The sequence below is a fragment of the Sinocyclocheilus rhinocerous genome, unplaced genomic scaffold, assembly GCF_001515625.1.
Source record: "Sinocyclocheilus rhinocerous isolate Xijiao unplaced genomic scaffold, SAMN03320098_v1.1 scaffold147, whole genome shotgun sequence".
Lineage (NCBI taxonomy): Eukaryota > Metazoa > Chordata > Actinopteri > Cypriniformes > Cyprinidae > Sinocyclocheilus > Sinocyclocheilus rhinocerous.
In genome coordinates, this window is record NW_015651498.1 from 658,376 (window position 1) to 668,041 (window position 9,666).

The 9,666-nt window shown below is 35.2% G+C and overlaps 2 protein-coding genes across 2 annotated transcripts; one reads left to right on the top strand and one right to left on the bottom strand.

Annotated features, from left to right (window-relative positions):
* akr7a3 (aldo-keto reductase family 7, member A3 (aflatoxin aldehyde reductase)) lies at nucleotides 1–4,463 on the top strand. The gene is made up of 7 exons (XM_016518388.1): nucleotides 1–450; nucleotides 1,394–1,581; nucleotides 1,724–1,828; nucleotides 1,955–2,051; nucleotides 2,601–2,700; nucleotides 2,862–2,991; nucleotides 3,923–4,463. The coding sequence occupies exons 1-7, from the start codon at nucleotides 171–173 to the stop codon at nucleotides 4,082–4,084; spliced, it is 1,062 nt and encodes a 353-aa protein (XP_016373874.1). The 5' UTR covers nucleotides 1–170; the 3' UTR covers nucleotides 4,085–4,463.
* On the bottom strand, nucleotides 4,224–8,263 carry mrto4 (MRT4 homolog, ribosome maturation factor). The gene is made up of 8 exons (XM_016518389.1): nucleotides 8,198–8,263; nucleotides 7,812–7,870; nucleotides 7,355–7,458; nucleotides 7,170–7,251; nucleotides 6,991–7,058; nucleotides 6,622–6,773; nucleotides 5,611–5,687; nucleotides 4,224–4,743 (listed from the first exon to the last, which is right to left on the bottom strand). Exons 1-8 carry the CDS (start codon nucleotides 8,223–8,225, stop codon nucleotides 4,585–4,587), a joined length of 729 nt encoding a protein of 242 aa, XP_016373875.1. The 5' UTR covers nucleotides 8,226–8,263; the 3' UTR covers nucleotides 4,224–4,584.
* Nucleotides 8,264–9,666: the final 1,403 nt, after the last annotated feature.

Sequence of the window (9,666 nt, forward strand, 5' to 3'; positions counted from 1 at the left end):
ACCCGCATCGCTATTTTGATAAGGCAAATGATGAACCATGAACTTTCAAATGTCCACCTCCTTTTGCTGACCAATGGCACTCCTCGGCGCGGACCTCTACGTTTACGCACAATTCCGACACTTTCGCGACGGCCCCTCAGTCCTTCTCTCTGCTTTACAGGAACTTTACTATGCAGTGCGCTGTCAGAGCAGGCCTGAGTGCAGCTCACCGCGTATTTCTCGCCAGACTCAAAACATCACGCTTTATTCAACTCCGCAGCATGTCTCAGTCCAAACTCCCCGTCACTCTGCTGGGCTCCATGGCTTTTGGTGGCCGCGCGGACGCACACCTGAGCTTGCGGCTGGTGCAGGTGTTCTTAGAGCGCGGACACAATGAGCTGGACACCGCGTTCATGTACAATGATGGACAGGCGGAGACCATCATAGGGAACATGCAGCTTCCGAAAACAGGTAGAACTCTTCCCAAACTGTAACTAGTGACTCTGATCACCACAGTAATGAGTGGGTAGATCACGTGACATGTTTATTTGTAGGTTCAAAGAATATGCCGTGTATACATTAGCATACTTCCATACTGGTCGTACTTTTAGTAGTAGGCCTGTGCATAAAATGTACATTTATGGATCGTGTACTTGGATGACCAATTGCTTTTTTAAATAGGTATTTATTATTGTTTAGAATTTTTTTTTTATTATTTATAAATAGTATTTTAATTATTTAATTGTTATTTATTTAAAATGGTTTATTATTTTAATGTATTATTTGTTATACATTTTTATTATTATAATTATACTATTTTATTTTTAATGTATTATTATTTTAATTCAGAAACAAATATAGCATGTCAAGCAGTGACAAATGAGAAGAAACATGCTGGAAGGAATTAAAAATACCAAGAAACAACAAAATGAGATACATAATAATAATAATAATAAATTAAATTATATTTTTACTCATGCCTGTGATCGTTAAATGTTTCTTGCGTAATCACATCAGGGTTATTATCATTAAAACTAAAGCCATAAAAAGCGATTTCGTTAACTGAAACATAAAAAAAAATTAACTGAATAAAAAAAGCGTCTGCTAAATGAATGAATACATCTAAATGTAAATAAAATAACTTAAAATTTCATTTTCATTTCATTTCATTTAACTTGAAATACTAAAATAACTAAAACTGAAATTTAAATTAATAAAAAACTTTATAGACATTAAAAATAACAATACAAATACTAAAACTTAAAATAAAATATAAAATCAAAATATTAATATTAATAAAAAATTGTAATAGTATCTCGATGATACTAAAATAACACTAAATCTAAAGGGGAGTCTAAAAGGGCAGTATATTTTTAATCATGCTATGTGCTTTCATTTCATTTGTCTTTGTCAGTTCGAATTGCGACTAAAGCAAACCCCTGGGAGGGGAAAACACTCAACCCAGAGAGTGTGCGGAATCAGCTGGAAACGTCCCTGAAGAGGCTGCGCACACAATGTGTGGACCTGTTTTACCTGCACGCGCCGGACCACCAGAACCCCATTCAGGACACACTACAGGCCTGCGATGAGCTGCATAAAGAGGTGAATCACACTACAGAGCTCTAGACTTTGTCCGTCAGACGTGCACTTTGACAGATGCCTGACAGTCAGGTGAGTTATTGATAGTTTATGGCTGTCTGACCTAGACAGGCTGTCAGAATTATGCAACTTTGTTGGTGTTTAGGGCAAATTCAAAGAGCTGGGCTTATCAAACTATGCATCATGGGAAGTGGCAGAAATCTACTGCATCTGCAAACACAATGACTGGGTGCTTCCTACTGTATATCAAGTAAGCGGATGGATGGATGTCAGTCTATATAAAAGAACTAATATAAATTTATTTTAAAATTTGTCAATTAAGTGTTATTTAATAATTAATGGAAGTTTTGAACAGCGTTGATGTTTTCCTCTGAAGGGCATGTATAATGCAACCACACGTCTAGTGGAGACCGAACTGCTGCCATGTTTGAGATACTTTGGCATCCGTTTCTATGCATACAATCCCCTGGCAGGTAATGCGTTCAATATTTGTTTAAATGTATTTGCAAAACATAATAAATTGGTTCCTAATGAATAATAGACCTAAAGTCAACCAGAAGAACATTGTTGACTAAACTGCTATATATATTATGCATTGTTTCTTGTTATGTTTAATAACAATAGTGTTTCTTCTTGTTTGTTAACCAACATGCTGTTTAATAATATTTACTCTGAATTAAAATAATGAAAAAGCATTAAATGAACAAAAAATAAGAACAATAATACACTAAAAAAAAAAGTATATAAAATATCTAAAAATAATAAACATTAATTTAATAGTTAAAAATAATTAAACAATACATAGCAATACTACATTCCATCACCTGAAATCATTTGGTCTCTTTAGTCTTTCTTGGGCTAATTTCTTAGCTAGCATTTATGTTTTTGCACTTTTTGTATAATTGGAAAACGTAATTGTAAATGATGCACAGTAAATTTACACTGATCACAAGTCAAATCATTTTCTTCACATTGCATGTCATATATTTTCTCTCAAACCCTTGAATCCGCTCCTCTCACAGGTGGGCTTCTCACTGGGAAATATCACTATGAAGATAAAGACGGCGCTCAGCCTGCGGGCCGATTCTTCGGGAACAGTTGGGCTGGTGCTTACAGAGACAGGTGCATTCAATTCAGAATTCATGTGTGATATTCGCATTAGTGATTAAATTTTTTTTTCAGTCCTGTGTGACCTCAGTCTCTAGATCTAGTTAGTTTTAACGATAAGTCTTTGCTCTTGTTAAATGTGATCATGTTTCCGGGGCATGACACATGTATTTCAGATACTGGAAGGAGAGTCATTTCAAAGGCATAGATGGCATTCAGAAGGCTCTGGAAGCAGCGTACGGCTCAGAGAAACCCACCCTGACATCAGCTGCTATTCGCTGGATGTATCATCACTCTCATCTGAAGGTGGGAGCTGTGTTATTTTAGTCTCATTGATATACTATTATAGTTTTTGTTAATATTTTGAATTAGATTTTTTATTTTTTTTTACATTTTCTGTTTTCACTTTAGTTTTAGTTATAGTCATATATATATATATGAAGAGTTCATTTGCAAAAACCGATAGACGCCACTTAAAAAAAAAAAAGAGCTGATTGCCGTGCATTATTCTCCACATATAGTGCGATCTGAACGGTCCGTGTCACTAGTTAAAACTGCTTATTTCTCTGGATTTAAACATTCTTCGAAACATTTGGGATAATGTAAGTACACAAGTCAGCAAAATATATAACACTGTTCTAGTAGTTTTGGGGTATTTTAATAAAAAAATCTTACATATTGTGCCTTTAATCAAAACAACTCAACTGCAGTTTGATTGATATTACTTGGAATGCGCAATAAAAAAAAAACGTGATTTCTGAAAAAAAATTAAAGTGGAGTTATCGGTTTTTGCAAATGAACTCCTCATGTACAGTATATATATATATATATATATATATAAGTTTTAGTTAGTTTAGTGCATCAAGTTAAACTGAAGGAAAATGAGAAATGTTGCCTTGGCAATTAACTTTTTTCACCCAAAAATGAAAATGCTGTCATCATTTACTCACCCTCAAGTTGTTCCAAACCTGTATGAGTTTTATTGAAGAATGTTGGTAACCAAACACCTGACGGTAGCCATTCACTTCCATAGTCAATGGCTACCGTTAACTGTTTGGTTTCCAACATTCTTCAAAATAGCTTCTTTTGTGTTCAACAGAAGAAACTCAAAACAGTTTTGGAACAACTTGAAGGTGAGTAAATGATGACAGAATGTTAATTTATGGGTGAACTGTCCCTTTAAGTCACAATAGAAATAAATGAGATATATTTGATGTGCTGATGTCTGTGGTTACAGGGTGATCTGGGTGACGGGGTCGTCATCGGGATGTCCAGCATGGAGCAGCTGCGTGAGAACCTGACAGCGGCAGCAGAAGGACCGCTCAAACAGGAAGTCGTGGACGCTTTCACATATGCCTGGGATTTAGTGGCCCATGAATGTCCAAACTACTTCCGCTAAACACCCCATTACAAACAGAGAAATTAATAATAATAATAATAATAATATGAAGCCTGATTTATAAGAACTAACATAGAGATCACTTTATTTTTCTATGTTCATATTTTGTGAGTGAACAGTGATAAATTGAGTTGGACTAGCCTTCTGCTTCCTAATAAACACAATGACAAAATTAAACCTCTTTCTGAGCTCACTGACACTTGATTTTTCCACGTTTACAAGAGAATGCAATAAAAATAATGTAATAGTGGCATCTTGATGAATCGCTGTGTTTTGTTGTCTTCTTGCCAAAAACTTGCTAAAATAACTTATATTTAACACTAAAAAACCTTGTATTTTTGTAGAAAATTGTAGTTGAAATTAGACACTAAACAGTGTGCAGATGACTGTGACAGTAATGTGCAGCTCACTGAAAAACACTCAATAAAACGTTTCATGGGTTTATGTTGGATGAACAAAACGAATGTTCACGAAAAAAGTCCATTGCCTGTGTTCAGGTTTTATCCACTCCCTTCTCCATCCTCTGAGTCTCCATCTGTTTCCTCTTTCTTGGTCTCATCGCTGTCACCGTCCGTCAGCTTTTCAAGGTCCCCGGATTCAGAATTCCACATGCACTTGATTGATATTTTGAATTCCACCATTTCGATTCCAAAGAGTTTCTGAATTGAAAGGCCAAAACTTCATCATTTTAGAATAATGCAAGATTGAATGAATCCCTTTTAAAATCCAAACAAGTTAATGACCTGAAAGGACTTTTTAAATGCATTTAATCCAAATAAACAGATGTGATGTCTGCTAGTGCACTGTTTTAAAGTAATACATTTAAAAATTACTTCTTAAATGTGTTAGTCTTTCTTTAGTCAAATTTTTTTTAAGAAGCAACACTGCTTAAAGGGGTCATATGACGTTGCTAAAAATAACATTATTTGGTGTATTTGGTGTAATGAAATGTGTTTATGCGGTTTAAGGTTCAAAAAACACATTATTTTCCACATACTGTACATACTGTATTCTCCTCTATGCCCCGCCTTTCTGAAACGCGTAGATTTTTACAAAGCTCATCGGTCTGAAAAGCGAGGTGTGCTCTGATGACCAGCACGGATCAGCTCCAGGCATCACGAAGCGGATAGCGCTTTCACAACGAAACACAGCGCCTTCACGACATGGTGGCAACAACAACAATACTACAGCGAGAATAAAAGTAACGCCTTCTTTCTTTGCGTGAACATTTGGCGGCGTTATGCAAATCTTCCCACATAGTGACGTAGACATGTGGGGGCGTGGTTAAACGAGCCGTTTTAGGTAGGCGTGGTTAACCCTTAACTTTTATAATGAATATCTCTTTGGATTTGAGACTTTAGTCTTTGCAACTTTACAGATCTTCTTTATGCACCAAGAGCTTGTAACACTCCAAAGAGAAAGGAAAAATTTAAATCGCATCATATGACCCCTTTAAGTTATTACGACTTAAAAGAATACTCATTAAGAAAAGGAGTTTTTGCAGTGTATTAGTGGTACAAACTCACCAGAATTCGAGCCTGTTCAGGTGTGATTGTGTCTCCCTCTTTACACACTTCAAAATCTTTTATCAATGTCACCACACCTGCAGATGGATTGATAATATGTTAGTTAGTGCAAAATACTTTCTGTACAATACATTTTACAATACACTTATTCTCTTCTGAAAATACAATTTCAGATGCAGCTATGATTATATTAAAGGAATAGTTTAGCCAAAAATTTAATTTAGCTAAAAAGGCCATCCAACATGTTTGGAGAGGTGTAGCATTACTGCAGTGAATGGGTGCCGTCAGAATGAGAGTCCAAACAGCTGATAAAAACATCACAATAATCCACAAGTAATCCACAGCACCCCAGTCCATCAGTTAATGTCTTGTGAAGTGAAAAGCTGCTGGTTTTTAAGAAACAAATCCATCAAGACGTTTTTAAACTTCAAACAGTCTCTTCTAGCTAAAATACGAGTCCATAATCCATAATAACGCTTCCTCCAGTAAAAAAGTCCATCCCCTGTTGTCTCTCACATCAACATCCATCCACATATTTGTTTAGAGCTGTTTTGGACTGTTTTTGCTTGTAAATGATGCTTGATCTGTGCAGATTTCTCTCCTGATTCAGATGAGACGACTTTTTCACTGGAGAATGCAATATTATGAATAGAGGACTCATAATTTAGCAGGAAGCAACGGTTTGAAGTTAAAAACATCTTGATGATGGATTTGTTTCTTACAAACCAGCAGCTTTTCATTTCGCAAGACATTAATTGAGGGACTGGATTACTTGCGGATTATTGTGATGTTTTTATCAGCTGTTTGGACTCTCATTCTGACGGCACCCATTCACTGCAGAGGATCCATACATACATTGCAAGTGATTTAATGCTACATTTCTCCAAATCTGATGAAGAAACAAACTCATCTACATCTTGGATGGCCTGAGGGGGGAGTAAATTTTCAGCAATTTTTCATTGTTGGGTGAACTGGTTTGTGTAATAGTCATCATGTTAACTAATGCTTTACCTTTCTTGAGCGCTGTAGGGAGGCCCAGCTGTCTGAGCTGAGGCTCCATCGAGTGTGGAAACTGCTCCAGCGGACCTTCATCCAGCGTCATGGCCATGGTTGCTACGTTTCCCGCTCGAGCGTAATCCACCTCTTTAAAGTTACTGAAATATCTGTGGAAATAACAAATTTTTACGAAAAAAGGAATTCATTAGGTTTTATTAGAATTCAAGGATAAAATCTGACAAATTAAGGATGTTGGTAGATTAACACTTGTGTTAATCAAGCGTACAAGGACATATCAGTCCATCTAGTCTGAAATTAATCACGGAGAGGTTTAAGATTGTCAAAGCATATTAATTGGTCTGAATGTTGTTTAAACGAACTTACTCTTGAACCTCATCTTTTGTTTTGTTTGTGAACAAAACACCTACTTCACCTCTGAGAAACTTGCTCACCTACAAAACAAACCAGTGTAAGCCAGTGTAGTTGATCAAATTCATAAAATTAGCCATTTTTAAAATTCCATAAATTAGCAATGAAATCATTAATGACCTGCGCTAACATACTTTATGCAGATTATCTTTGTACTCGTCTGTCGGTCCTTTACCCAGTGCGATCATCATGACTTTGTTCTTACCGAAAAAGAACCTGAAACACAAAACCCAAATACAACCTTAATCTCTTAGAAATCCTAAAATAATGCATAAAATCAGTAAATCAAAAGCATCATGGAGAGAGTGTGTGTGTGTACCGGCTGTGTTTCCAGGCCGTCCTGATGTCTTTTAGTTTGTTGTTTCTCATGTTTTCTACTGAGAACACAAACACATATCTGTAGATGTCTGCGCATTTCCGCAGCTGAGAGGGTGAGAAATGGAAAGAGATATTTTAATTGATCATAAAACTATTGTTTATGGTATTACATATCTAATTTAGGTCTGGAAATAAGCAATTAAAAATATAAAACAAATATATCTTATCAAGAGGGAATATATCACTTTATGTCACTAAGAAAAACTGAATGTAAAACAGATTTGCAGATTTTCTTGTTTCATAGAGCATCTCAAATCATGCTGGAGAACATAATCATCAGGTTTTGTTCATAACAGCTCCAGTGCTGCTGTCATTCAAGTACTTCAAAGAATACCATGTTATTACCATGGTATATGCTTGTAGTGTCACCCAAAATAGCAATAAAAAGTCATACTAACCTCTTCAATCAGCTTTTGCTTGGCTTCCAACCCCTTCTTGGTTGTTTTGGTTAAAGAAACTATAAAAAAAGTATTATTAATGATAGCACAAAAAACATTAGCAAATTCTAACACACCCAACTGCTTCAATAACATTAATAAATGGCACCAAAATGAATTACAGTTTAACCACATACACTAAAGTCTGAGCAACAAGTAACAAACATGATTTTATTTCAGTACTGTGCCTATTAAAATGTAAATACGTTTAAAATCTCTGACAGGTTCCTCTTTTTAACTAACGTTACACCAAGCAACACGAACTAACCTCGAGTCATTTTAATGAACGCCGTGTAAAACTGAGTAATAATAAGTGATAAAAACAAATTCAAACATTAAATGAATACCTTTCTTGTCCCTCTTGGATTTCGGCATGGCTCTCACGTTGCGGTCTCGGTGTTTTCTTCTTCGCCTGATGATCTCAGAGCGCTTCACAAACTGCGAGGAAGCACACCGCCGCCTAGTGGTGTTCGCTGGGGCTCATGAATATTAATTAGATCACTGGACGAACTCTATGCGTGGGGTCATTAATATTCATAAGCCAGAGTTGGATTTATATATAATATAATGTACTATAATTAGAAGACAGTTCTATTGTAAATCAGCAGGAGGCGCTGCATAACTGTGGTATTATTAAAGACACGCACTATTAATATGAATAGATTTATACAGTAAAGGATAAGTTCACTTCCAGAATGAAAATTCTGTCATCATTTACTCACCCTCCACTTGTTCCAAACCTGTATGAGTTTATTTCTTCTGTTGAACACAAAAGAAGATATTTTGTATCCGAACAGTTGATGGGCACCATTGACTTCCATGGTATTTTTTTTCCTACTATGGAAGTCACTGGTGCTCATCAACTGTTCGGATAACTAACATTTTTCAAAATATCTTCTTTTGTGTTCAACAGAAGAAAGAAACTTATCCAGGTTTTTTAACAAGTGGAGGGTGAGTAAATGAAGTGAACTACTTCTGTAACTCTCTTTTATTCCCATGATATTCTAAGATACACAAGTTTATTTTATTTTATTAAAGGTTTTAAAGTTTTTATTGTTTTTACAGTATGCAATTTTTAACATTATGCAAAGCGTAAAAACACCTTATTTTGTCAATTTGCCACATTTTGTCAATAAACACCTTATTGAACTTAAAATATATGTTAAAAGTATATTAAAAAGTATATAGCAACTAGTTTACATAGTAACTATCAACAAATAAACATAACAAATTAAACACACAGTCAAGGTAATTAAGTACTTGATTAATTGCACTTTACTATTCTTTGTTTTGATACTTTTTATTGTTTCCAAACATTAAGAAAAGGAATTACATACAGTATATTCTGTAACAGTAACCAAACTCCAACCAAAGAACACCCGCACGACATAAGAGCCATAAGAAACCTTTACACATAGCACTACCAAAAAAAAGGGGGCCATTATTGTAAAATACATTAAGAAAATTACAGTTCAGCATATGTAATTAATTACCAATGAAAAACAAAAAATATGTTCAAATGTGCCATAAACACAGTTCACAGTCAACTGTCATATGATCACATTATTTGGTATTACTCAAGAGTCAGTTCATTCTGATCTAAGAAAACGTTCAATCCCAGATCTTTTAAAATATGTGCATTTTTTGTTTGTTTGAGTAAGTTAGTCTTTCCATTGCTAAACGAGAAGACATTTCTTTAATCCAGAGAGACAGAGATGGACCATGAATACTTTTCCAGTGAATGCCAACCAGGCGTTTCACTTTACTATTCTTAAGTATTATTTTGAGTATTTTTTTCCACTCAAGTACTGTACTT

Coding starts and splice junctions, on each gene's coding strand:
- mrto4 (XM_016518389.1), bottom strand. CDS start 8,225: ATGCCGAAATCCAAGAGGGACAAGAAAG. Junction 7,252..7,354: donor ACGGCCTGGAAACACAGCCG/GTACACACACAC, acceptor TTTGTGTTTCAG/GTTCTTTTTCGGTAAGAACA. Junction 4,744..5,610: donor CTGAACAGGCTCGAATTCTG/GTGAGTTTGTAC, acceptor CTTTCAATTCAG/AAACTCTTTGGAATCGAAAT.
- akr7a3 (XM_016518388.1), top strand. CDS start 171: ATGCAGTGCGCTGTCAGAGCAGGCCTGAGTGCAGCTCACCGCGTATTT. Junction 1,582..1,723: donor GCGATGAGCTGCATAAAGAG/GTGAATCACACT, acceptor GTTGGTGTTTAG/GGCAAATTCAAAGAGCTGGG. Junction 2,701..2,861: donor GCTGGTGCTTACAGAGACAG/GTGCATTCAATT, acceptor CATGTATTTCAG/ATACTGGAAGGAGAGTCATT.